The 27,537-nt window shown below is 43.6% G+C and overlaps 1 protein-coding gene across 1 annotated transcript in view; it reads right to left on the reverse strand.

Annotated features, from left to right (window-relative positions):
* Positions 1-24,207, reverse strand: part of COL17A1 (collagen type XVII alpha 1 chain) — a 37,765-nt gene extending 13,558 nt beyond the window's left edge. Inside the window, exons 1-36 of the mRNA XM_055814203.1 lie at positions 24,156-24,207; positions 23,383-23,427; positions 22,503-22,601; positions 20,494-20,631; positions 20,087-20,134; positions 19,120-19,155; positions 17,455-17,502; positions 16,932-17,075; positions 15,814-15,957; positions 14,992-15,063; positions 13,964-14,035; positions 13,532-13,597; positions 12,068-12,232; positions 11,604-11,693; positions 11,420-11,464; positions 10,651-10,800; positions 9,995-10,210; positions 9,365-9,403; positions 8,376-8,402; positions 7,874-7,900; positions 7,327-7,389; positions 7,051-7,160; positions 6,496-6,544; positions 5,822-5,857; positions 5,626-5,679; positions 5,219-5,254; positions 4,984-5,019; positions 4,512-4,574; positions 4,105-4,140; positions 3,670-3,732; positions 3,286-3,312; positions 2,547-2,582; positions 1,983-2,018; positions 1,691-1,771; positions 879-914; positions 85-165 (exon numbers count right to left, since the gene is read on the reverse strand). Coding sequence (XP_055670178.1) covers positions 85-165; positions 879-914; positions 1,691-1,771; positions 1,983-2,018; positions 2,547-2,582; positions 3,286-3,312; positions 3,670-3,732; positions 4,105-4,140; positions 4,512-4,574; positions 4,984-5,019; positions 5,219-5,254; positions 5,626-5,679; positions 5,822-5,857; positions 6,496-6,544; positions 7,051-7,160; positions 7,327-7,389; positions 7,874-7,900; positions 8,376-8,402; positions 9,365-9,403; positions 9,995-10,210; positions 10,651-10,800; positions 11,420-11,464; positions 11,604-11,693; positions 12,068-12,232; positions 13,532-13,597; positions 13,964-14,035; positions 14,992-15,063; positions 15,814-15,957; positions 16,932-17,075; positions 17,455-17,502; positions 19,120-19,155; positions 20,087-20,134; positions 20,494-20,631; positions 22,503-22,601; positions 23,383-23,427; positions 24,156-24,207 — 2,566 coding nt within the window. The remainder of the gene's footprint in view (positions 1-84; positions 166-878; positions 915-1,690; positions 1,772-1,982; positions 2,019-2,546; positions 2,583-3,285; positions 3,313-3,669; positions 3,733-4,104; positions 4,141-4,511; positions 4,575-4,983; positions 5,020-5,218; positions 5,255-5,625; positions 5,680-5,821; positions 5,858-6,495; positions 6,545-7,050; positions 7,161-7,326; positions 7,390-7,873; positions 7,901-8,375; positions 8,403-9,364; positions 9,404-9,994; positions 10,211-10,650; positions 10,801-11,419; positions 11,465-11,603; positions 11,694-12,067; positions 12,233-13,531; positions 13,598-13,963; positions 14,036-14,991; positions 15,064-15,813; positions 15,958-16,931; positions 17,076-17,454; positions 17,503-19,119; positions 19,156-20,086; positions 20,135-20,493; positions 20,632-22,502; positions 22,602-23,382; positions 23,428-24,155) is intronic.
* Between the last annotated feature and the right edge of the window lie 3,330 nt (positions 24,208-27,537).

Genomic DNA, 27,537 nt, shown 5'->3' on the forward strand with positions numbered 1-27,537 from the left:
GAGGCATCTCCTACTAGCTGTGAACAGGCCTTCAGGTCTCTGGCACCTCTCCAGGCAAAGGACTGGAAAGGCAGGCCCACTTACTTTGAGATGCTAATGATGAGACTTCTGTTTTGATAGTTTCTATCACAGCTTCACCTGGGGATCCCTTCTCGCCCCGTAGACCTTTTTCAGGGATTAAAAAAAAAAAAAAAAAAAAAAAAAGAGAGAGAGAGAAAGCGAATTATATACCTGAGAGAAGGTGACGTTTTGCACCCACTCCTCACCTCCTTGACAACAGGTTCAGATTTTGCTTATGTGCCCTGGGAGCATGAACTCAGTCCCTGGCTCTGAGGGACACTGTATTCAAATGTGGAAATTACTGCACAATTTGCTCTTAACAGGATCATAGAAAAACGGCGAAGAAAGGTTCTTAGGAGCCCGCTCTGTTCAGGGCCTTCCAAAGAGATGTCTGTCCAGTTGGCAGTGGCTTCACAGTGACATGATACCCATAGCTTGTTTTCCCACCTTTCAAAATGGCAGGAGGTATCCAGCTGGACTAGATTTCCTACCACAAAAAGGCAACTGCATTTGTGAAGTGCCTGAGAAATACCAGCCTCCGGAAAGAATAACATAAGGAAAAAAAAAAAAATATTTGCAGCATCCACATCACACTGGCTCTTACCATCCCTCTTCTTCCCCCGGGAAAGAAAAAAAGAATAGAAATTCTTCACAAGATTAATTAAACCAAAATAATGCAGCAAAATGAACTGAAAGGAAGAAATCTGCAAATAAAAAGGAGAGGGATTGTACCAAGGGCTGAGAGAATTAGAAACAAAGGAAAACTAATGAATTCCATTCTCTTAAGAAGCAGAATCAAAGCTGATGGAGAACGGTACCTTGCTGTCCAGGGAGACCAGCTGGTCCAACAGGACCTGGTTTCAAAGGGGAAAAAATAGAGTGCATTAGATTTTCCTGGTTGTATTTGACAGTAGGGGCAAAGAATCAATAGGTCTTTTATAAGAGCGAAGACTATCGAATAAAGTATTTGTCTGCACAAGTAAATGGAATTGCTATGGGGTATGAATTAATCAATGTCCCATGTATTACTTGAAGCTCCAGAGAAGAGACTTATTTTCCATCACGTGGCAATTAAAGTGCTTGGTGCCTCTTAGACTGGGGAAATGTCACCGACCACAATAGAAATGGAATAGGCCTAACCCTCCTCTCGCATTCCCTGCTGCAAATCGAGGCTAGCTCTACCAAACCAGCCCCAGGATTAGCTCCAACTATACAGCTGGGAGGAGACCCAGGGCTCAGGAACCCTGCTGCCTGACACCAGCGTGCTGGAGGGCAGCGTCTGACCTGGGGCAGAGGAGTCTCAGGACCAAGCTCGGGCATAGCCAGAGTCTCTGTGTGTGGACCAGAACAGCGTTCCCATTTTCTTCATCTTCTCAGCCCTCTCTTCTGTCCTCCCCCCTCCCACGATCATATCCCATTTCTTCCTTGAGGCTGCTGCCTTTCTAACTCAGCCTGAGATCTTGGTCTTTCTGCAGGGGAGGGTGAGGACCATGAGTCCTGCCTGAGCAATCTTGCCTCTCAGACAGGCCAGCCTGGCAGAGACAATAAGCATTACACATTAAATTGAGAACTAGTGGCACAGTAGTGTAAGCTGCCTGCAAAAAGCACAGCAGAGGAGCAGCTGCCTCACCTGGAACACCTGGGGGTCCAGCAGGGCCAGCTGGGCCTGGGGGACCCGGTGGGCCTGGCAGAGCAATAGTTGACGAACCCTCTGAAACACAAACACATATATGCATGCATCCAGCAAACGTGTAACAAATCTATCCTTCAGGAATCTCACATCTATAGCATATGTATGCTCCCAACACAGGGAGTCCCAGTACTAGTCTGACACACAGTCAAAATGTATTTAGGAGGCATAACAAAAAAAAGAGAAAATCCTCCAAAAGCAGAAGTGTTTGAACTCTCACAGCACTACATACCAGCACTTATGACTGTTCCTGGAGCTCCAGGTTCTCCTAAGGAAACAAAGCAACAAAAGATGAACTTCTTTTTTGGGGAAGATTTGTCACTAGCTCAATGACATCGTCTTATTAAGCACGGGATTTCTGTTCTCTTTACCCTTGATCTCCTGTCTGAGAAGTCATAGCACTAGAAGGTCATGGGGGAAACAACAGAGTTCGGCTAATCCAGAGAGATCCTCTGATCAACTTCCCAAGCACTACATCTGCCAGCACAGGCAAACGGCCTTAATTTATCCGAGGCAGACACACGTCTTACATTGCAGCCACCAGGGCTGCTCAGGGCAGAACCACGTTTGCTAAGGTTTTCTCACAGGAGAACTGTCATGCTGAGTGCCTCAGCAGATGCCCTGCCTTTGTGTGTGCTCAGGGGGGCTTTGGCTAAGCAGCTGTTTCTCAGACCTTCCCTTCCCAAAGCCACTAGATGCCACTGTTGATTCAGGGACTGGTCAGCAGAGCGGCTAACCCTCCCTAAAATGACGTGCTTAGAGAGAAAATGAGTATTAGGAAAGAAACAAAACTCACCTTTAGACCCTGGTCGGCCTGGGCTCCCTGGAAGTCCTGATATGAGGTAGACAAACATTTTTAAATGGTTAGTACAAATATTGTCTGCTTTATATTTTCTAGGTAGCCCAGTTGAGTTTCACTTGTGGATTTATGGAAAGAGTTCCCTACTCAAGACCCTGGCTATCAGCATTTACGAGCAGGTCCCTGACAGCAAGTGGAAGAATTCACAGTGGACTGTAGACTGAGCTGGTAGCATCTCTGGGAACAGATAAGGACTTCCCTTCTCTCACTGCTCCCTGGATGACAGCACTGCTCCCTGGATTTATCTGTAGCTCCTTGCAGGTACTGCTCCCTGTCCTGAGGCTCCTGGATAAATTCCCTGGTGACTTGCTCCCCAAACTGCCTCTGCTTGGAGACATCACATCCTCTGTTTCCACCTCTGTTGCTACATCCTCTCCCCTCTGTTTCTGCTGCTGATTAGGTCTTTCCAGTGATGCACAGGGAACTGAAACATCTTATTTGTTGCAAACTATGTTTTAGGAAGAGGCATATTTTCAACAGTCCAAGGCCCTGAATTGCTCAAAGGTTACACAACAACCACAAAACCTGTCTCAATACTCAATAGCCAAAGGAGATGCAGAAACCTTGGGATATCTCTCTGGAAGCCCCAAGCAGCGCAGAGGGAAAAGTACAAGGTTTTTTTGAGCCCGTATCAAAGTGTGTCGTTGATAAACTGGAACACAGTGGAAAAGCCTACCTGGTGGTCCTTGGGGTCCTGTGAGACCTGGCAGAAAAAAGGAAACATTCTAAGATGTCTAAACAAATTTCAGGTAGGGAAAGTATAGACAGGGAGAAAAAGATTACATTTACTTGAAATTATAGTACACAGTCCACAAGTGCTGTATATTGGCCTAGCACCTGGTATGTAAACTGGCTCATAGCAGCTGATGTTCTTGTTTGCAGTGTATGCAATCCTGAGATCACAAAGGCTCTAGATTCCCTGTGTGTTTTCCTTTCATGACCATTTTACAATGCAAAGGTCTTCTGCCAGCCTTAACTTCAAATTAAGACTGGAAATTGTTGACAAAGACATCTGTATTCCTAACTGAGCAAAAAGTACTTTTGTTCTCTGTGCTTTTACCTGGCTGTCCTGCATCTCCAGAGGGTCCTGGAGGGCCTTGGGGTCCTGGAAAACCTGGTTCACCTAGGGATATAATCACCATTAACAAGCCAGAAGTCACTGACTTACAATCTACCAATCCTTTCAAGCTTGGCCACCAGCCATCCTGCAGCAGTTTCTACCTATTGTATCCTCATAGCCAACTAGCCATGTTCAGTTTCAGTGTCTGGGAGGTGAACATCAACGACAGAAGAGTTCTGTAGTGAGAAGAACTCTGTCACAAGTTTAAAGCCGGCTCCATTGTATGTCTCAGCTCCATGGCTGACTCTACAGTGCTTCTGAAACAGCAAGATCCCAGAACTTGAATCTGCTGCTATCTTCTCCCACCCTTTTTACAAATCAGCCTCCAGCCAAATCAGAAAGTACATGCACTTCTACCTCAAAAGAATCCCTTACCTTTTTTACCTGGCTGTCCATCACGGCCAGCTTGTCCTGTCAAAAAAAAAAAAAAAGAGACTGTTAGGGACAGCTGAAGTAGCATCACAGTTGCCATCCACCCTCCTCCTAAGCAGAGCACATACCTAAACACAAGAGAGTGGCTTTTCACCATACTGTGTCTGAAAAAACCTTGGCTGCAGTTACTCAAGATCCAGAAAACATTCACTTTTTCAAGTGAATTCATTAATTGTAGAACATCTTTTCCAAGTATACAAACTAATCTTAGCTATCTAGAGAAAAGATCTAGGATCACGACCAGTTTGATTCCACTCCCATGTTGTTTCTTTGTCTGTGCTCATAGAAACACACTCTAGGTGGAAATGACATTGCCACACCTATAAACACAGCTGTTTTCTGTTACCCACCTACAGGTCCTTTAGCCCCTGGCTCTCCTGGAAGACCAGGCACTCCTCTTGAGCCTTGTTCACCTGTAGTGAAATGGTATGAAAATGAATCAAACAAATCTTGGTGAAGATAAAGCTTATGACTGTCAACAATATTTGGTGCTTTGCAATCGAAAAACAGCATTGACAGGATGTTCAGGCCTTATGATTCATGACTGACTGTCTCTGAGCATTAGAAGAGCTCAAGGGATGTGAATACATAGCCTCTGAAGGAGAATTTCCCTAAAGCTAAATACAAAGATTACTACCAAGATTAGTGGATCTATTTAAAACTTGGGTGCAAAAAACCCCCTCCTTTAACAAATAACATATTACCCTTTTTCAAGTTAACTGGGAATGGCTGGGCTATGCTGTTATTTGGAAACTCATAGGAAACAGAGGAAACATATTTGGAAACAGAAAGGCTGTTACTCTGGGAAAACAATCCACTAACCTGTCATTCCACGAGAACCCTTCTCACCCTGATCACCTGTGGTACAAAAAATGGAAGGATTCTGTGAGATTGTGTAATTGTAAAATGTTTACATCCAAGAAGATAAAATCTGCTTTCCGACAAAAGCACAGAAGAAAAAGCAAAAGAAGCATAGGGTTAATACCCATGGACAGTATCCATATCAAAAGGAAACTAAAGAAAATATGCACAAAAGATATCTAATTCATCAACACACCTTTGGGTCCAGGGGCTCCAGTGGCTCCTTTCTCACCTGAAAGATACACGGATAATTGAAGAATAATAATGATGTCGGAAGTGAAAGAAACTTCATGCATCAAGAACAATCATACAGATTCTTTGATATCAGACAAACTCAAACTGGAAATTCCTTTTCTTCAATACAGCTCCATCATCCAACCATGTTTCCTCACCTATACTGCTCTATTACCTCCGTGTCTCTTGTATTTCTCAATATTTGCTTGCAGTCATTAAGTTTAGCTTCCCTCCCCTTTCTTCAGCCTTAAGCTTTTCTTTGCCCCTAGCATCAAAATGCTACATGCTCAAACCAAGTCTGCTACTCAGAGAAGTACTAGAAAAGCACATCAGCTGCTGCGGTAATTGCTGAAAGGAAGAGAAGCTTACCCTTAGCACCTGGGAGGCCACCTTCTCCTCTAAATCCTTGCAGGCCAGGAGGACCTGCAGAAAAAATGAGATGGGGGAGTTTAATTCATCCCACTCACCACTATACATCACTGAAGAAGAAAAACTATGAAAAATTATCACTCTTGGTTTTGTTTTCTCCAATCTCTATGCCAAAGCAAATGAATGCAGCACTCACCTGGAGGACCTTGTGGACCTGGAGAACCCATCAGACCTGTGAATAAGGAACATGGATTTTCTTTCAGTAACACCACTATTAGAAAATGAACAAATCTCTTTTGGTTTGCCCAACAGCATCCACAATCTACTAGGTGTTTAGCAGATTGGAATTCCCACAGCTACTGTGAGAATTTGCATCACTGGCATCCTTAAAACTGGGACAACAAATCTGCACAGCTTAGTTCTTGTGACATAGAGGAAGTGGTTTTCCCTAAAGTAAGGTAAAGGGATTCAAACCTTCCATCTTGACTGAGATGTTGGGACTATTTTTTTTATAGTTCAATTTTTATCACAGTTACATGGACTGTAGAGCTGTAACTCTGTCAGAAGCCTGTTAGGGCTATGGAATTTACCTTATTATTTCTGAAAGCAGAGAAAAAACAGCTGGAAACATCACACGTCTTTTTGTGTTTTGAGAAACCTCCCTGCCAATCCCCATTCTCACTAAGAATCTCCAAGAATTTATTGGCCTAAAGGTTATGTGTACCTACTAAACTAAATTTTACCTAAAATGAGGACTACTAGTTCACTTTTCTGATTACTGTAGCGCAACACAAGTGAAACAGAAAGACTAGAGTGCTCCTTTACTCCTAACTAGTCTGCTAGGCTCTCTCTGTCCATTTTCATATTTACCTTTAAGGCCAGCAGAACCTGGGGGACCAGGTGGCCCTGGAGGACCTGGCTCACCAACAGCACCTGCAGAATAAGAGCATGAATAGATACTGTAGAATACAATTATGATCCCATTTTTCCATTATCCCATCTTGTGTTATTCTTTCTCTGGCAAGTGTCATGAATAATCTGCTTGTCAGTGCAAAACACCCAAACAAGCATGCATTGTCCAAGAAAAAAACCCCATCTCACTGGGATTTAGGATGAGCAAGATAAATCCCCCAGCTTTGGTGACTTGGATAACAGGGAAGAAGATGACCTTGATACTAAGTGGTTTTGGTTCTGCCAAACTCAAACATGACTGAGAGACCTGGAAAACCAAAACAACCCTTGTTTACCGATTTTAAGTTGGGGAAAAAAAATCCCTTAGGCCAGATTTTTCTGTGCTGGGAAATGTTGAAATGAAATCTGGATTTGAATAATCAAATAAAATTCTACCACTGAAGTGTTTTATGAATTGGGACAATACTCTAGCTTTTGTCCATCTCTGCCTATTCAAGAATGGTACACCTAGACCCTACCTCTGTCTCCTTTTTCTCCAAATCCAGGTGGCCCAGGCTCCCCTCGAGGCCCTGGTAGCCCTTCTCGACCTCTCTGGCCCATGGGACCTTCTGTGCCAGGATCACCTACAGGAAACAAATGCCTTGTAAATAAAGATGTCTTTATGGGAGGCCTTGGGCAAGAGTGGCCACCTCCATGGGGGAAGGCAATGATCACACCAACCTGGTGTCATTATTCCCATGCCGTGTCAATCAGTTGTAAGAGACTCACAGCATTGATAGAGATGCTTACCCATGCTGCCTTTCTGTCCTTTTGGTCCTTCTGGTCCTTGGTGCCCAATTGGACCAGGAATGCCTGGAAAGAAAAACACACAAAGTGTTCAGAGTCCTTGTCTGTGTTCCATGAAAGAATAACATGCAAATTAAGGGAACCTGAAGCCTTGAGACTCATCAGCTGGGGTAAAGGGTATATTACTTGGAAAAGTGGGTACTTGAACAGGGATCTCTTTAGAAGAACACAATACGTATAAGAGCAAAAGGAAATTGGGCCAAGTGCTCATGCAGCTGTGGGACTCTGTCAGGGGTAGGTTGGGATCTTCACAACCCCCAATCTTAGGCATGTTCGACTAAGTGGAAGTCAGGCTAAGGCCTTGCTTGTAACAAAGTCTCTAAGCTATGTCTGTAGCGCAGCACCAAGGTACTGATCAAGTGACTTAGTGTATGCTAAATATTGACTCTTTAGAGAATCACCTTCAGCTAGGTTTGCAGTGCAAAATTTGTTCTTGTCTAAATAATGTTACTAACACTCCCCCTCAAAGGAGAATTGTATTACTGCCCACCTGGGACACCAGGGAGTCCTCGCTCTCCTGTAGAGAGAAAGAAATAGACAGTCAGTGGGGAACAGGTCTTCCCTGTTTATCACTCTGGCCAGCTCTCACCCTCGCATAAAAATGAATTTATGTTCCTGGCGTGTTTACAAGTTCTACTATCTCCAGCCACATTGGTCCCCTTGTGTTTATGCAATGGATTGAATCATTCACACCACACAAAATCCTCTGAAACACTCTGTGATTAAATCAGGTAGAGCTCAGGTTCAGGAATGACTTTCATCCAGGTGAAAGAAGTTTCTAGATTCAAAGTGAGGTCTGTTATCTCTTCTACTGTGAATTCTACAGTTGTCTTTGCCCAGAAAAAAAGCAAAAAATCCAACCATCACAACAATATCTGAACTACAGAATGCATCAGCTTCTCTAACTTCTGGAGTAACAAGAATTCGTTTGCTACCCAGGCCCTATGGCAGGCTGCCAATCTACCTGAGAAAGCAGGTAGCTCCAGACTCACCTCTGGGACCTTGCATTCCCATGTCACCTGAGAAAAGAGTAAAAAATAATCAGGGGAGATCCTGGAGACATTTCCAATGATTACTGATTCATTTTGTTTAGAGTTGCTTTCCCACCTTCAATGAAACATGAAGGAGTTTTGGGTGAGCAGGGACACTTCACACTTGAATGGTGCAGAATCAGACCCATCCCACTAATGGTAAACAGGATCTGGCCTTTCACACTGGCACAACGCAAGACTGGGTCTCCTGTATTAGTTCTGCATGAGATCGGGCCCTCTATGGTTTATGCAGCAAACTAGCTTTACACTGTAGCAGGACCAGGGCAGTGCCCGTCCCCCTGTACTGGGCGCTGGTGAGGCCGCACCTGGAACACCCTGTTCAGCTTTGGGCCCCTCACTTCCAGGGGGACACAGAGGTGCTGGAGCGTGTCCAGAGACGGGCAACGGAGCTGGCGAAGGGGCTGGAGCACAAGGCTGATGAGGAGCGGCTGAGGGAACTGGGGCTGTTCAGCCTGGCCAGGAGGAGGCTCAGGGGGGACCTTGTTGCTCTCTACAGCTCCCTGACAGGGGGCTGCAGGCAGGTGGGGGTCGGTCTCTTCTCCCAAGTAACAAGCAACAGGGCAAGAGGAAACAGCCTCAAGTTGTGCCAGAGGAGGTTTAGACTGAATGTTAGGGAAATTTCTTCATGAAAGGGTTATCAAGCATTGGAACAGGCTGCCCAGGGAAGTGGTTAAGTCACCATCCCTGGAGGTATTTAAAGAAGTGTAGATGTAGGAACATGGTTTAGTGGTGGACTTGGCAGTGTTAGGTTAAGGGTTGGACTCAATGATCTTTTCCAACCTAAATGAGTCTGATTCTATGATTCTTTGTGTAAATCAGCTTCATCTTTCACACTACCAATTGCCCCTTGTAGCAACATCCACCCCAAACTTATGCATTGCCAGAGCCAAGCAGTAGGCTAAGGGAAGGCGAGGGTTATATGGCTGTACCTTTCTCACCAGGTTCTCCTCTCTCCCCTCGGAAGTAGCCTGTAACAGGAAGTGAAGGGGCTGTTAGAGTGCATTACACAATAGAATGTCTACTTTCTTCACGTACAAGGGCCCTTCTATTCAGATTTTGAAGGCTGCAGGCAGCACAGGCTATCAAGCACAGCATGGCTTTGTAAGTAGTTTCCTCAGAAACTTGCTTTCTGTAATCCATGAAACTTCTGAAGCTGGGAGAATGTAGGCATCTGCTAAACAGAAGTAAATCATCCTTCCCTTGCTAAAAAAAAAAAGGTAGCATGAGAAATAAAGCATGGGTTCATTTTACTGTGTAGTTCTTTCAAAATGGAAAACTCACTTGCTACAGCAAACACGATACACCCTGGCACAGAATGGCATACCCACCACTCCTTTCTTCTCCCTTTTCTGCTGGCTTTAAGAGATGCGCCACCAGTGTTAGTGGCAGCACTCTGAGCTCCAGCACAGCCTGTCTGTGAGGACAGGTGAGGGCACGATTTTTGACAGACTTCATTGCACTCTAAAAGCCCTGGCCTTTAGGTCCTTGGGCCAGCAAATCCTCCCACTCCCCTTTAAATAATCTGGTCTCATGCAGTACCACAGACTGACTCTGCTCACCTCGTTCCACTTCCTTGTTCAGTCTGTTCTTCACCATCAACCAGACTGACTCTTCATTTTCATAAGGGAAGGTTGAGGAGGGTGAAATACCCTGAAGAAAGTCTACTCTTGAAACATCCTTTTCTATATTTGAATTCCCTGGGTTAATCGTCAGGAGTCCGCCATTGATTTTTTCCAGGTTTTCCACACGAGATCTCAGCTTTCTCACTTCTTCCGCTGGAAGGTTAAAGGAAAATGTTAGGGAACATGCTGCCACAGATGCATGTCTGAAATACCTAAATCTAACAGCAGGGAGAAGGCAACATTTTCAAATAGCTATGGCCACTGAGTTTTGCAAGATTCTTCTTTGCATCTTTTTTCTAGCAGGGATATCTGGAGTTTATATGGCAGCTTTGGAATTGGAAAAGTAAGACCTCAAATCTCAGGAGTTTTCCTATCATACTCACCCCAAGGCTATATAACCTCTCATAAAAGGTTTACATTCCTTATCTATCCTTTTTGTTCATTTGTAGTATCTTAGCAGCAGTCACCATCAAGCTGAAGGTACTCCTCAGTTCTCTGGCTTGATATCTCTGGTACTTGGCTGTTTTGCCAGCTTACACCCTCTGTTTCTCTTTCTATCCAATTCAATGTTTTGTTCCTCAGTTATTTCTTACCCAGAGCAATGAGTCCAAAAAGCAATCCAAGGAGAAGCAACCAGGCCAGCAGCAAACCCAGGAGCCATTTCCACCAGCTGCAGCAGGAACCACAAGGACACCAGGATGGCGTTGATCCGATTGCACCCCCCACATCACCATTTCGTATTTCTGGAAGAGGGAAGGGACAGTCTCCTTGTTAATGAAGAGTTCCTTGACTTCAGAGTCAAGAACGTCTTAGAATAAGGACACCAAGGTCTGATCCATTATACAAGGGAATATGGAGAAAAATCTTTACATCCCACTCTGCACACAGTGGGTGTAATTCTAGTCCTGGTGGAAGCTGGGAACAGCATTCCTAATAGGAATTCCAACAGGGGACAACACTCAGTGTGTTTTACAATAACAGATGAAAAATGTGATCCCTTTGGGGTCAGTTTTTTGTACAGTTTTGAGCCATAAATGACAGCAATAGCCAGCATGGTCTGTCTGAGCCCTCTCCTTCCCATACATCTATCCTGGTAGCAGGATGCAGTTGTACCACCTATCAGCTATCCAGTTTTCCCCAGCAATTAAAAAATACCCCAACTGCCCACTCATCCATAATCAAATCACTGGTACCAATGTCTCTGGCAAGTGCTCTGTTCATTACAGACAGAGTAGCCTCCTGGACATTCCCTCCCTCTGATGTCATTGCACAGAGATGAATTATGTCACTCAAGGACAATTGCTTTGTTGTATATTGTGCTTTGGTGCTTCTTTCAATGAATGTCTGAATTGCATCACTTACCTGCATAGGTTGCTTTGTCCCTTGTTGGCACAGATTTCAGTCCTCCTGTTTTAATAGCAGAAAAAGAGGGTTTAATAGTCTTTATATGCATGATTAAACTTAGAGCATGGGCTTGAAAGGGAAAGATAGTAATGGAGGCAGAAGAAGAAAGGTCTGTTGCATTTCCACAGGGACAAACTCTTACCATTTGCATCTGATTTTAGGCCAGTATCTGTAGCATAAGAGGAGGAAAATCCCTGCTTCTCTTTCTTCAAGGTGTCTTCTACAAAGGATCCTGAACAAGAACCAAATGTAATTAAAAACATTATACCAGAAGTTCAATCAGGCCTACTTTGATTCATTGGCAAAAGGCACATTTTTTATTGGGAAGACACAATAGCTCTGCCTGCTTAAACCAGATCTAGCTTTTTGCTTTCAAAGCTTCTGAGCTTTGTGAAATTTTCCAAGGCAAACTCTAGAGCTTCAGATGCAAAAGCTAGACCTAGATTGCAGCTGGCATAGTTAAAGGCTAACTGCCTGCCAGAGTTTCTTGATTGGATTGCAAGGCTTGGAGTCAGATGTAGTGTCCTGAACTCGGAACTCCCCTTATGATCGGTCTCTATTTCTCTGCCCTCAGCCTATCCACGTGTCCCAAAGAAGAGAAGTTACCTCCATTAAGCCCAGTGGTAGAGGCACTAAAGACTTTGCCACTGTCCTTTGTCATGATCAAAAGCTCCATCTCCTTCTTTGCTGGGGCATTCTCCTTCTCCAGCAGCAGGAACTTGCAGTCTTTGCGCAGAATATCATCTCCCTGGGAGCTCAAAACAGTTCCCCCTGGAATATTGGTAAAAGATGGGAAAGGTGAGGAGATGAGCGTGGGCCACTGAGTCATAACTACAAGCCACAGCAGTTTTGTTCATTAAAACAGGTACTTGCATTGTGATTGGGGTTGCCACTACTATAAACACCCAGTAAGAGACACACTGGTTACTGAAGCTAAGAGGAGAGCAGTGTGTGTCATTAAATGTCTTTAGAGATGTGTATTCACTAGCAGGGGAGTGACCGCTACCAAAAACGGAGAGCATCTGGAATCAATTACATATAGAAATTATTTGCTCAATGACCTCTTTGCTTCTCAAACACACTTACTATAGAATCATAGAAACTCAGTCTGAGAGAGACATCCAAGGGTTATCAGAGCCACCACAGCTCAAGCTGAGGAGCACCTTTAGCAGACCTACTCTGTCAAGCACAAAGCACTCCATATCCTTGAGAGCCAGGCATGGCTATGAGGCATTGAACTGTAGCTTACTGAGGTTTGGCCCAGGCCAAACAAGGCTCAAAACATCAGTGTGGTCATCCTTCTGCTATCAGGCAGTATCAAATATGCCTGGAACAGTATACTTGAATTTGCACACAAATTGACACACTGAAAATCAAAACAACCAGAATGGTATTATTCCATTGCTCTAGCATCAACCTGGAGTAAACCTGTGTTAGAAAAGTTATCATAACTTCTGTGGTATTCACATCTACTTTTAAGCCTCATCTTTGGGAGTCCCTGGATTGCAAAAGAAACTTGGCTTCCCTTACACACACACAAAAAAAAGACTAATTTATTGTTCTCAGTTGCAAAAGCCAGATGGAAAAGATGAATCCAAATTGTTCAAGGACAAAAAGTCAGTAGAAAGACCTCAGGTTCTTTCATTAAAAAAAAAATTCTGATTATGTGTAAATCAGTTCCTTGATTTTTGACTGGTTGAGGCTGGTACTACTGCAAAATGATGTCTAAAATCAACCTTGCATGTGTTTTGGCTTCAAATGAAGCACAATTTCACACATGCGATCTTCTATCCAGTTACCTGCCTGTTGCGCAGAAACAGCTGCAATGAAATCATCCAAGTTACCACAGAGTGGGAGAGATCTGAATCAGACCATCTCATTTGCTCATTTTAGCTTCTGGCTCATTTGCTTTCTTTTCAGAAAGGTACTGGTATGAGACTTGGTTAGTGACAAGTCATGCTCCTGAGGAGCCAGGCATTAGTGTCACACAGCTGGTTGAATCTCTAACTTGTTTTTATCATGATATGCCTTACAAGGCCATGCCTAAACAACTGTGAATGACACACTCACCCGCTGAGGCAGACACACCAGTACTTGCCACGGTGTTACTCTGAGAAGTGTTCTTCATCCCATATGCTGCAATGAAGAAATTAGAGAATGGAAGAGATGAAGGATAACAAGGTATCTACACAGACCAGCCTTGGGCTGAACACCATTTCAAAAATCTTTTCTTATTCAGGGTACCTAGGACAACTCAAACAAGCAAGGGCTCCCCCAGCAAGCGAATATCTAGTGCTTACATAGCACAGGGAGCTATCCCTGCACATGCAAAGCAGAGGAAATGTTCCTCAATATCCCCTCATACCACATTGCTCCCCACAAGAAGATGGTAATGCAGGAGTCTCTGTCAATATGAACTTTTTAGTCACTATAGTAGAGGTGGGAGGAGGCAGCACACATTGGTGACCCTCACACTTTCTCCAGGCTTAAACTGTTGCTGACCTGCAGAGGCTGCAGTAGCGTTCTGGTTCAGGGCTGAAGAGCTTGGAGACAGGTTGTTTTGAACTCCAAACACTGCAAAGAAAAAGATCGCAAGGGGGGTTATAGGAGTCCTGTAGTGCAGGTGGTATTCTGGCTAAAAACAAAACCAGACTTATGAGAATAATGACAGCCTCTCCCAAGAAAATTCACCAGCTAGCTGGAGTCATCACTGGCCTAAGCACTTCTGTTCAAAGATTTTCCTTACAAATTGTATTTTTGCTTAGATCATTTTGCTGTATAAGTTATTGTTGGCCCAGGACAATAACAGTGACCATTTTAAAATTATCACAAGATAGAATGTGAAGCCACTCTCATGGCTGCATGGACATTTCTGCAGGTGGGGCGCTTGGGAAATTTAAGGAGATAACTGCACACAGTATGTGTCAAAGTACTGTCCAGAGAAAAGCAAATGGCTTGGAAGGTGGCACCTTTGGTAACAGAATCAGTGTGGCAATATTAGTGCAGTGTACAGACCACTCTCATACACCCTGCTCTCTTTGCAGGCCCAGTCAGAGACCTTGCATGATGGCACTGTGCTGTGCAGACATAGTGTATGTGACCGAAAGGAAGTGGTTCAGTGACATTGAAGAGAGTCTTCCAGAAGCCATGAGCCAGATAAATCAAAGGGAATTTACAGAGAAAACTGACAGAGGACCAGTGGGCCTTTATGGAGTTTGACACATGAGTTTATTTTTTAAGACATTACCCTGAGTTGTTCTAGGGAAGAAACAGGCTGTCCTAACAGCTGTCTTTCAAAAGATAAATTATTCTCCTTAGAAATCCTCTAGTTTTCCCTGCCTCCCAGACAAAAATAGTCAGGAGGTAACACCAACTATACAGGGCCAACTCAGAATAAATCCACCACAACCAACGAATAACTGGGACGTGCATACAAGCTGCTGACACTGAGATGAGGCACAGAAGAGAAACAGAGTGTACTTGTCTGCCTTGACCGTGGAATTGTGAAGGGAAGAAGAGAAAAATCTGACCTGTAGAGGAAGTGCTCAGGCCTGCGTTCAGAGTATGATTGCTGGGAGCCAGGTTATTTGGAACACCAAAAACTACAAAACGAGGAGGTAAAATGTTACTACTTCTCTGGAATCAGAAATCCAGCACCCAAAGGTCAGTGGCACAGTCACAGAAATTGTCAGAGTCACTTGGAAATGCAATTAGTAAAAATGCACAATAATTGCACAGAGGAAAAATCTTAAACATTTTCACACCACACCACTCTTTTACTGAACTGACAAAGGGGAGAAAATCCTACATCAGACAAGTTGCAATCGTGAGACTGTATCAGAAAGCAAAGCTTTTAATAGTATGTTACCATAAAGTTTCCTGCGTTTTTTCTCTGCGGTTGGGAAATGCAGCACCCTTGGCATTTAGAAGTGTGCCTTGCGAGATAGAAGCACGCTCAGCACTTACTAATCACATCTTTAATATATGAGGACTGAAGGGTCAGGCCCAGTTGTTCTTACAATGGGCCAGGATGATCCAATGTCGACTAGAGTCTAAAACTAGTTTTGATAGGGAACGTGAGCATGACCGTATTGATAAAATTATCACCAAAGTTTAGCAACAGATCAGGCAGTCAGGACAATAGATTCTCACAAAGAAGGACTTTCAAATACAGTCAGTGTAGAAGCAGAGAGCAGCAAGTTACAGAAAACCAGAGAAAATTCAAGCATGTCCCCTGACATCTCGATTCTTCCATCATTTTAGTTCTTCTTGCTGTGCAAAAAAAAGCACTGCTGTTGACCCAGTTTCAGTGAAATTACATCCTTCAAGCCTGGGTAGTCCAGGGAACATACCTGATCCTGTAGAGTGAGACATAGCATTGATCAAGGAAGAGCTGTTATGATAACCACCAAGGGAAGACCCAGCAGGCAGGGTGGAGGACCACATATATGAAGGGAGGGCAGTATTCAGTATGGTTGTATCGTATGTCCCTGACACTGTAAAAAAACCAAACAAACAGAAGTAGTTTTCAATGAGACCAGGCTTAGCATGCATTGCAGGTTTACATGGCACAAAACTTCACCTGCCTTAAATTTTACCCTAGTGGAGTCAACACAATGACTCCAGGTTAACATGGTATAACTGATCTCAAATGCCAGCTGATTACAGCCCAGCTGATTTTTAACCAGTGGTGTAAAGATTGACATGATAGCATAATCATTCATAAAACACCTTGAAGAGATTTCATTGCTTGTAGATGCTATGATACCAGAATAAAACACTTCGGTCCGCCATTCTATTAATAAATCATCCTGGCCCATGCAACATATGACTTACTTCCCACATAAGGCTCTGATTTGTTCACTGGTGTATTGGAGTAGAATTCCAAGTTTTGGACAGGATTTGAGCCATGTGCAAGAAAAAAAAGGTATTGCTTGTTCCTAGATACTGGTGGAAGGCAGTGGAGTGAATGTGAATACCACTGCCTCAAGCCCTGTGGTAAGGCTTATAAATAATAAAAGCTGGTTATAGTGTTTTAAGTACTACATTACTATCGAGTTCTAGTGATCTCTGAACCATGTGGTGTGGCAAATAAATCAAACAATAACCCAAATGTTGTCTTCAGTGCTATCTCCATCGTGCTTGGAGATAAGAGATCAAATCACTTTAAGACATATCTGTTTAGAGCTCTTTGTCTCTGCCAGAAGTGCCTCTGAATTAAAGCTGGTGACAGCATGAACTGGCTTACTTTTAAGGAAATCAGACAAGACACTAGAAAGCTACCAAGATAGCTCTTGTTAGGTCAACATCTGGACAGCCCTCCAGCATTCTGACCCTTTTTCTGTATTGCCACCACTGTCTGGGACAGAGACCATATATTCTTACTCAGTTGTTCTTAGCAACTGGGTATTTTTATGGCAAATAATATTTGGAATGGCTCCAGCATTGCTAACCATCCTCTGCCAAGTACCTGACTGAGAGCTTTCAGTAACCATCCTTGTCTCCACCACAGCCTTTTTCGGTATCGGGAGAGTACTTGATGGCGATCGAGTAGGGCTGCAGCTGGCTGACCGACTTCCTTTCAGCAAACGTTTCACATCATCCAACTCTGTCCCTGGAAAGAAAAGCAAGTGTCCAGGCTCACCCAAAAGCCATTGTTTCATTGATCTGTAATCTTACCCACACTAAACCACTCAGTAGAATCTACCTGTCCAAGAAGCTGTACTTTCTGGGGATGCCACTTAATAACAAAGCTTCAAGGCCTCATTTCTGGGACTAAGTACAACTACATCCTTGCAAGACCGCCATCTAACCCACAGCATCCTTCCTTGTTCAAAAAGGGGAGACAAATGAATATTCTTAACAGGAAAAAAAGAATGATATGCTGCTGTCATCATAAAGATTGGGTCCCAAAGACGCTGCAGACACACCCAGAGCAACAACACCCTCTATATTATATCTGATCCCCCTGGAATAAAATCCATGGCACTTACATCTGCCAGAGGGAGATGCGCTCTGCAGTCGGACCCGTATTTCACTCTCTGGGAAGAGAAAAAGCAGATCATGAATATAGAGTGAGATGCATTTGTGTCTTGGGCTGGGAATTAATATTTAGGTTGAAGTTAATTCCTTCCTTCTTTATGTCTGTGTTCCATCTTGTTGTCTTGCTGCTTGATTTGAGCAGCACGCGTGGCCCATGTGGATTGGTTGTAAATTTGTTTGGGTGACTTTTTGTTTTGGGGTCACATTTTGATACTTTTAATTCCAGACAGCCATATTTTACTCATTGAAAGCCTCCGTTGAAGTCAATAACATTGCTACTGCCAGACATACGCAAGGCCTAATTATGCAGTCCTCAATCATATCGATATTCTCACTCACTACAAATATTATTATTATTATTGTCCTTCTGGACAAAAACTGAGAGAGCCAAAAGAAGCTTACTAAATACACAAAATCCCTACTTGGGAATTTACTTGGGTAAAATTCACACTGTCATCTCTACAATGGGCTGTATGATTTAGTCTCTTACAACCTGCTGGCTTGTCTTTTGACTCACTGAATGTAACCAGGCCAGTTTTAAGCCAACATTCTCGCTAGGTACTTGATTTTATTACTGACTTTTACTGTCCGGCACAAGAGACTATAGAGTTAATGTGATTTGGCTGGGGCAAGCCTTTAAGCTTGCTACCCACAAGCAAACTGGCCAGCCAGGACATGCAATATATGCTACTCAAGATGAAATCTGACAGTGCATGCACTATAAAAGAAACACTAGCTTTGGCATTCATGTGGAGAAGCTGATGGATTGGAATTATTTTCTGAAGTAATATGAGAAGCTGGAGCTGATTCTCTGGTGTCTGTTTTATTATGTATGGCCTAGTTCTGCTGGGAGCTCAGGTATGTAGTGTGCTAGAGGAGGCTGTGAAGATCTGAGGTAGAATAATTTGAAACTGTGATACTCTCCAGGAGAAGTGCGCAAGAGCACACTTTGATTTATATCCACTGCTAAAATAAACTTGGATAAAGTGACATTATAGTTTCCTCTTCAAGCAACTGGGAACAGATATTACACTCTTACAGACCAATATAATCCTTCTTTCCCCAACACTGTTAATAAATTATTAGAGAAGCTGAATGCCTTAATGCAGAGCTGTACAGTGAGCTGGCTAAACAGACCACAGCAAGTCCATAATTTCCTCACCACCTCTCTACTACCAGCATAAGATCATTTTGGGGTATGTATGGCCTTATGGTTTGCAAGATAGATTGCAATAGGAGTAACATGAATACAATTACTGTAAATATGTCAAGAGGTGGGTCACAGAGCATGGATGGACAGAGTTTATGGTAGTGAACAGACAAGACAGAAGCCTGTGTCCTATGCCCCCAGATGTCCAGGTACCCAAGTAGATCCTCCTTTCTGACACAGTCCAAACCACCATGATCTTCACTAAGGTCAATTTTTACACCAAACTTGTTTAAGCAATTGCTTACAGATAAATGGTTCACATCTGCAGTGGTGTAAAACCACATACCTCATCTGACTGCTCTACACTTAAACTGGTTGATTCCAGCTACAGAATAGGTCCATTTAACATAGCCTGAATCATACTGAAGAAAGCAATGGAGGCTTCTAAAAGAACAGTATCACTCACCTCGACTTTGGCTTCTCCCTCTTGTGGAGGCAGATGCTGTGAACAGCAATGAAAGAAAAGCAGTATTAGGCTTTACTGTCTGTGACCTCACTGAAAATGAACACATAGATCTTTCTTAGAGTGCTCAGACTCAGACAGTAACCTCTACTTGTGGCACAGCTGGGGGAACTGAATGCTTCAAGTTTTTACCAGGCCACTTTTATGCTTTAAAGTGTCTTAAAGAATCACTAGCACCTTTAGCATTTCTGGACCAACGGCTCTTTCTTTTTGTACACATAAATGTTGTTCATAAACGGTGATCTCCCATTCCAACTGGCCAAAAGGAAGCCAATAGGCCTGTTTAGCGCACCAGCCAAGGTTGGACACTTCGAAACCCTGCCTCCTCTTTGAGCCAGAAAGATGGCCTGACCATATTTTTCACTATTTGCACTGAGTAAAATCAGTAGCTTAGAGTTTGGACAGGGCAAACTCATACCTGCTGACAAAGTTCAGTGTAGAATATATCACTTGAGAGACAGTTCATCTTTCCATATAAACATGTTGAAACCTAGAAAAGAGCTACTGGGTAAGTATATCCAGCAATGGCTCAAAATCCTGTCTGGGCTTTCTTGCTTGGAGTTGTTCTCTCAGCTATGGGTGCAGAGGGGAGGAAATGTTACGAAGCATCCCATATCTATGTTCTCCTGTCCGTGTCTAATGCCACATGGAGAGTGTCACAAAAGCACTTGAGGGCAGCAGATATATGGTATGCACCCTCTGTTTGAATATGTATCAGCTAGAGACTCTGCTGTCAGTTGTTAATGTAAATCCCAAGTAACTCTTCCGAAATCATGGAGCTGTACTGGCTGCGCAATACAGAGGCAGCATAGGTAGAGCAAGACACAGCGATGTGCAAAAAGCCACTGTAGTCACCAACTCACATGGCCTTGCCATAATGTTCAAAGGAACAGCTCTAAAAAGAACATACCAATCTCTTTTCTGGGAAACTCAGGAGAAGAGTTTGCACTGGAGCTCCCTGCAAAGAACAGAAAGATGCTCATTAATACTTTGCACAAGATCATTAAAAGCTTTAAAAACATGTCTTCCTGGTAACTGTCTAATCCCAGTGGGCAACAAACATTTCCATTTTAAAAAAGAGCTATGCAGGATTACATGAAAGAGCTGCTAATGTCTTTCAACAAAAATGTGCCAGAACTCCTTTTAGGAATGAGCATTACTATAAATAGGACTTAATCATTAAAATGTGTCCCTGATGGCTTATTTCCTAGCAAAACCACAATGGGATTCTTGTGCTGTTTGGGACAATCCTGCATTAATGCGACCTCACAATGTGCACTACACATTGCCTCCTTTCCATGGCATGTTCTGTGATACCTTCATATGTTGCATGACGGTTGCCATAGGTTTTTCTTTCAAATGTTGAGCCAGGTGATTTGGTGAGAGTAGAGCTGGGAGACTGGGTTTGTCTGTAGCCAGAGGATGACGATGTTGAATTCAATCTACCACTTCCACCTATAGGCAAAACAAAATGCCCTCAGCAAACTGAAGGTATGCTCTGGATGCACGCTCTGGATGTCCTGAGTTCTCAATATTCAGTGCAGAGAGGAGTACTGGTTATCTTTGTGGCTTCAAGAAAAAGATATTGTCAATGATATATATGACAGCAGGTTTTGGCCTAGGGGAATGAATGAGCCACCTCCCCTAAGCAGGAATAAATCTGTTCTGGATGGTGCTGGGTTTTAGTTCAGACACAGATTCACCTGTAAACTCCGTTGTTAAATGACACAAGCCACAGAAATTGGGAGACTGTTAAACCAAACTCATAGTGCTGAAGGATACAGTTCATGAAATAAAGGAGAGCAGAGATGAGTCCACTTCCCTCCCAAAGCAGCTATCCACACTCTCACTTAGTCATGCCTTAGTCAGTTCATTTTCTGGAGAAGTTATGGAGGTCTGCGTCAGGCCCAAGGCAGCGTGGAGGTTATTAGTGGCTGTTCTATTTAGACAGAGGAAAGAATTTACCTCCTAATTCACATCAGTGCTGTGGGAGAAAGAACTGAGCCGCCATAACTAATGCGTTCATACTCTTCTATGAAATCTAATGCTGGAGTATGATCAGAGTACAGCAAAAAGGTAGCCCTGTAATAAAGTACAACATATCCATGATGACAGCAGGATCAGACTGGGTATTGTTTACTGCTCCTGCAAAAAGACTGTGCCCTTATAACCTCAACAAAGTGTTTTCTTGCAAACTTTCCCCTGTTTTGTTCTGTAACTTTCCCACGTAATTCAGCAGAACTACTGTGACAAGTAGGCCTCTGTTAGAGGCATTCTGCAAGCAGAGTGGGAAAGCAGACATTAGAAAACGGTCTGTGAAACTTCAAGAACTCATTATCTCTAAAGAACTCATTATCTCAGATTCCTTTCTTTTCCTCCACACACTGAAAAGAGATAACAAGGAAGATGGCAATCCCGAACAGTCATCTGAGTTGTTTGCAAGGTTGCGTTCAGTTCTCAGACTGGTGCTAGTCCAGACAATTAGACTGACATCTTCACTGGAGTTACTTCACATCTACCCTGAGGCAAAATGATTCCACACTCTGGCCTGTAATTGGTATGGAGGTGTCTGTCAGATCTATTGCGTATGGCTAATTTTGCTCTTGAGCTTCCAAACTTCACTCTCTTTGGTTTGTCAGCTCTTTTGAAGCATGGAGGATGTTTTCTACAAAGATAGTTATACCGTCTATCTCACTGGGGACAGAGAGAGGGGTGTGCCAGAAACCTGGCTAGAAAGCTTATATTTCAGAAGCCTTTACTATGACAATCTAACAGCTGGGCAAAGAAAGCTGTTAGAGAAAAACCCTGAGTTTATGGAGTACACAGCGCTTACTGATTTAGCATGTCCTGAAAATCTGGCATACTGTTGAAAGTGCTAACGTCATGGACACACATGCACAAGAAAATATTTTCTAGGAAATTCTTTAATGATATTCTAACCTCAGCAAGATCAACAAAAAGATTAATCAAAACTGTAATTTGAACAAGAATGGTCAGAAAGATTGTGATTTGGAAATCCTGAAAGAAGGGAAATTTGGTTTCTGAATGACTTCTTAACAATGGTGGGAATGGCATTTTTTGCTGTTGTTCTCCTGAAACCAAGCTTTCCCTGTGGAAAATGGGAATTTTGCCATTTACTCACCTATCTTCACACCCAGATCTAGGGAAGGAATACCTTTGTTCTGCGTGTTTGCCACTTCTACTTTCATATACCCTGTTTTCCTTACCTCTGGCTCATCCTACTTCCCTGCCCTGAATCTCTCCTCAGACCATTTCTGCTGCCTTCGCTCTCTGTTTCATCACTGTGCAATGTCTTCATTCCTTACTTGAAGTCACATAGCTGCTGCTATGGGTGTAAGACCTCTTTTCCACTCCGCTCCCTCCAGTGTGGGATGATGTTTTGAGCCCACTGCTGCTCCCTCCTTCTGGAAGAGATGAGCACAAAATGAGACGTTCTCTCAGGGTAAGAAGAGCAAGGCAGGAGGTAACCAAAGCTGTCCTCACACTCACTACAAGCATAGCTTCATTTCTGGTGAGACATCAGAACTGCAGAGAAATGTCTTGGCAGAGCACATAACGATTCACACTGTAGACCCAGCAAGTCTGTATTCAAGTTTTGCTCCATACATGGACTGAAGGATGTTCCTGTTAACTCTCATCATAAATGAGATAGTGCAATTCCTTTCCAACCCAGCTGCAGCAAGCTAATCAAGAATACAGTAGTATAAAGAGCATGTAGGATCCTTCCCTACTTGGTACTTGTACTTCCCTGCAGAGGTAGAAATCGCCCATGATATGTGATATTACCTGAAAAGATTCACTCACTGTTGTCAGCTGGATAAGATGACAAGGAAATACACTGCAGCCCCAGCAGTGGAGGCTGCAGACCCATCACTTTTGAGCCTTGTCACCACTGGAGACCCTATATCTGGGCTTAAGCCCTTGGAGAGTCTGGTCTACCAGTCTTAGTGGACTTTTTTGTGCAGCTCTGTTTCTGACAATACCCTGATGGCTCCCCACATACTACTTCTCTCCACTAACAAGTATTCTGGGAGAGACATTTCTGAAAATAGCTTCTCTTTGGGTGCAAGTCTTTCTGCACTCAGACTTGCTGTACCCAGGAATTTACAGAAATAATGCAGTTAAATCACGTGGAGGGGCACAGAACACTGAGCAGAAGTAACGTAATGTCTGACAACTACTTACTGGGTGGCAAGGATGTCAGTCTTGTGGTTACCGTCTCTGTAATAACTGAGGAAAGAAAAGGGTGCAGAGGTAATGGCATATTAATACAGCCAAACAAGACCAATGCTCTACTTAATTTCCATTGAAGAGCATGACTCATTCAAAGAAGATTGACTCATTTAAAGAAAAGTTCCTTAAGATCACATTGCCTAGGGGCTGCACTCTCATTAGCACACAATGCTGTGTGTTTGTTTGCAGGCCTGTCTAACTCTACAGTAACTAAGAACATCAGTGTCATGAAAGACTTTTTTTCTTTACAAGATCCCTGTAAAACATGGAAGTATTATTTCTGACGCTTCTGAACCACAGCCATTGCTGTAACAGCAAAGTCCATGGTCAGACCCCTTACTAACCTCCTACTAGCTAATTCCCATAATGCCATCAGGAAATTTATCCTCTGTTTTACTCACAGCCAAACAAGATATCTAAAGAATATTTTCTGGGCCACACAGGCCATATCAGAGGTAGGAGAAGAATCCAAATGTCTGCACTGCTGGCTGGAAATGTTACTACATGGCAATCATCTGTGGTTAAACAACCAGCTCATGCTACATGTGTCCAAATGTCTGACATTGCCCAGTTCTATTCCTTGTTCTGACTTCAACAGAGACCAGGGACAGGTGCAGTATTTAGTTCTGGACCCCTGGTCAGCATTCAGTCCCTTACAAAACTTACAAAAATCCATTTCTGGGATTTTTGGTGTGTGACTTCAAAATAAAAAATATTCTCCTTACGTCTTTCAGTAACTTCTGATCCATCTTGCCTCGTTTTCTTCACGGAATCCATGACATTGCCACCTGCAGGGAAAGCAGAGAGGCTGCACTCAGAGCTCTGTGAATAGTATGAGATGACAACAGTTACCACAAATCCCACCGCTTTTCTGCCTTCAGCTGGGGACTAGACTGCCTGGAAGACATCTGTGTCAGGGAGTTTGCTGTGCCTTTCCAGAGCCATATGGGTACTGCTAACAGACCAGCACCACCTGCCTACAAAACTGGATACTGCACAACACAGCAGAGCTGAAACAGCAGGCGGGGTTGTAAAGCTAACAGGTAAGATCGGGGCAATTGAAGCAAATCCACTCAGTGCTGGAGAATTTCATACTTGGATTCATATCCAGACTTTGTGGCACTACACTATGGTCTCCAGTTGTGCCCCTGCAAAGGCTTGATCAGAACCACAGGATCCAAACACCACTCTGCATATCTGCTCTGGGCAGGACTCAACAGTACAGGAACAGAAATGCAGGCAGCTGTAGGAGTAAGCGACCTGCACCATTCCACTACTGCCAGAAAAACCTGAGGAAAGATACTGTTGACAGCAATAGTGTGCATTCTCAGAGTACATTGATGCTAAAGCCACAGGACTGACTTCAGTGAAGCAGAGAAACACTGGAGGTACCTTTAAACTAGTTATTTTCGGCAACAAGGAACTTAAGGTAGGAAATGCTTTATCTTGCTTTACAGGCAAAGCAGGGATGGTTTGGAGGCTCTGTCTGCAGCTTTGGAATCTGATCTAATTTAATGCCAGCTCAGGTCAGTCTACACAGTACTGTAATCACTGCTGTGAATGCTGTGTATACTCTTCTTCATGACTTGGATCCCTCTCTAGTCAAAATTACAATCTCTACCAGACCTATGACTATGTTCCAAGGCAGGAATACCACAAAGAAACATTGTGATTGCAAAAAAGAAACATCAGCTAGAAAAGACACTTCTGTCAGAAGGAAATACACAGTTGCTCACTCCTAATCTCTCTAAGATAATGTTTCAACAATAAGAAGGAAGAGATTTTAATTTACGCACAAGGTGATAATAGGCCAAAACTCTTCACTATATTTGAAGACTCTTCTTTAAAATTGAAGGCATGGCTGTACCAAACCCAACACACTTAACAGGCTAAGTCTAAAAAAAAAGCTTTGCACAAAATTTCATCCAAGTTTTAGAGCCCAGCTTGAGGCAGAACCCAAGACCATGCCCTCCAATTCAGCTACCATTTGAGTTTGATCCTCATAATTCCACTTATCCTTCTGCAAAGTGTCTACCAAGTAGCCCCCTCGATACTACTTTTGTACTGCCCATGCATAAATAATGACACAAGGCAGGATGCAGCAGAGAATCTGCAGGAATATCTGAAGTGCAGATTCAGTTCTGTCTTTGAGCAGCTCCTGCTATTCCCAGGGCTGGACAGGAGCAATTTGAGTGTAGAAGGCACAGTGTCAGTGAAGCCACTTTAGCCTCCTGTCACAGACTCAGCTGAACTTTGAAGAGAGCGCTCACAGTGCCCTCCCTGGCTGCACCTCAGACCCTGAGCCTAGCTAAACAGCCCTGTAAACGGGGCTCCTGAGACCACATCCAAGTCCTTACACAACCTGGCAGCAGGATACTACCCAACCCTTACAGTGCTTGCTAACACTGGGGATTTCCAAGGGATTATCCAAGGGATTATCCAAGGCATACTGCATGACCAGAGCTATACGCATTAGGAGAGTTCTTCCTCCAGCAGCGTGACTGTCCCCTGCAATGGAAGGGTTCCTGGTCGCTCACTCCAAGGAAAGGCAATATCTCTGCTGCTTTTCCTTATTGTGTCAACAGCGAAAGCATCTTTCAAGCTCCTTCCCTAAAAACAGATTCTGGAAGCTCTTGTCTAAATGTCAGCGCTGTTGGCTTTGCCAGTGTTTTTGGCAGGGAGCACAGCTTTGTATTTCGAAACTGCTCTCCTACTGCTTTGTAGCCCCAGAGCTCCACTTCCTTTCACTATTGGGGAAGTGGTGCTGGTTGTGGATGCTGGAAGAGGCCAGCACCACCATGGAGTGAATGCATCTTCTACATCTTTCCCTTCCCTTGAGAAAGGGGAGTATCTTGCTCTGATACCAATCTGAAAAAAAACAGCAAGAGGTTAAACCACATGCCACAGCCCAGCCCCAGCACATGGTACATTTTGATCTGTGTTGTATGTGTGTTTGCCACATGAATGAAAAAGCCAGCCCAGGCTCCAGCAGGCTGACTGAGCTGGATTTCCATTATCTGTCAGGACTGACTCATTTCACCAGCTCCTATCTGGATTCACAAAGACATAGCTGTGGGCTATGTCTGTGGCAAAGCAGCAGCGCTGTTGAATCAGAGGAGCCACCTGCAATCATCTCTGAGCAACAAGTGGGAACTTGTGGAGTGGGATGACTCTCAAACAGTGCAGGCAGCATAAGACAGGGCAACCCTATGGCCATTTTAACATAAGCTCAGGGGTTGTACTGCACTTGTGGCACCCACAAAAACAGGGAACTTGCAGACTTTACTGGCGCCAGGAACCAGGAGATGTCTAGCCCTGCCACATTTGTGCACACTGCTTCCTCTCTGTACAGCACTGAAAACCAGGATAGTAATAGCTGCTCAGTTTTGCAAGGCAGGCTTAGATCTGTGCTTTCCACATAAGCCTGATGCTGCAGGGTGCCTCCTGTACCCCCTGTTCCACCTTCTGCACCCCCTGTTCCACCTGCCTGCAGTGCAGCACACTGGCAAGGACATTAAGCCAATCTGAGACGGGACATTCAAACTCTTCTTATTATTTTAGAATTTAGGCATTGTGTGCAACGGTAATAAAGCTTATTACAGGCATTTTTTAAAAGCAAGTGGAATAGCCACAAAGACATATTGTAATGGGAAAATGAAAGCAGGCATGTTTCAGATTCTTTTATTTCTCCACAATGTCCTTCCAGTTTTCATGTCAGAATGCTGTTACACTCTGAGCACATCCTTTCAGCTCTCTCCTCCCTCCATTAATAAGACTCCTGCTGTAAGACACTCCGTTAGGAGAAAGAGGCACCAGCAGGTGCTGAAATTAATAATATTTAATGTCAGTGGAACCCTTTGATGACAAATACTCTGAGACTCAGTAGATACCTCCAAACCATGTCACTGACAATATTAAAAGCAAATGCCATGTCTCCCGTCATATCAAATGTCTCTTAGGGTGCCCCTTCCTCTTAATCAAGCCTTTCAGGTGCCACTGTTCCAGGACTAATAGAACTGGTTGAAAAATGGCCCCTTATCTCTCTTTTACCCTACAGTCTAGGAGTCTGACCTTCTCATTCTGCTTTAAAAGCTGTTCCTTTCCAGT

This window comes from Falco peregrinus, chromosome 1, assembly GCF_023634155.1.
Source record: "Falco peregrinus isolate bFalPer1 chromosome 1, bFalPer1.pri, whole genome shotgun sequence".
NCBI lineage: Eukaryota > Metazoa > Chordata > Aves > Falconiformes > Falconidae > Falco > Falco peregrinus.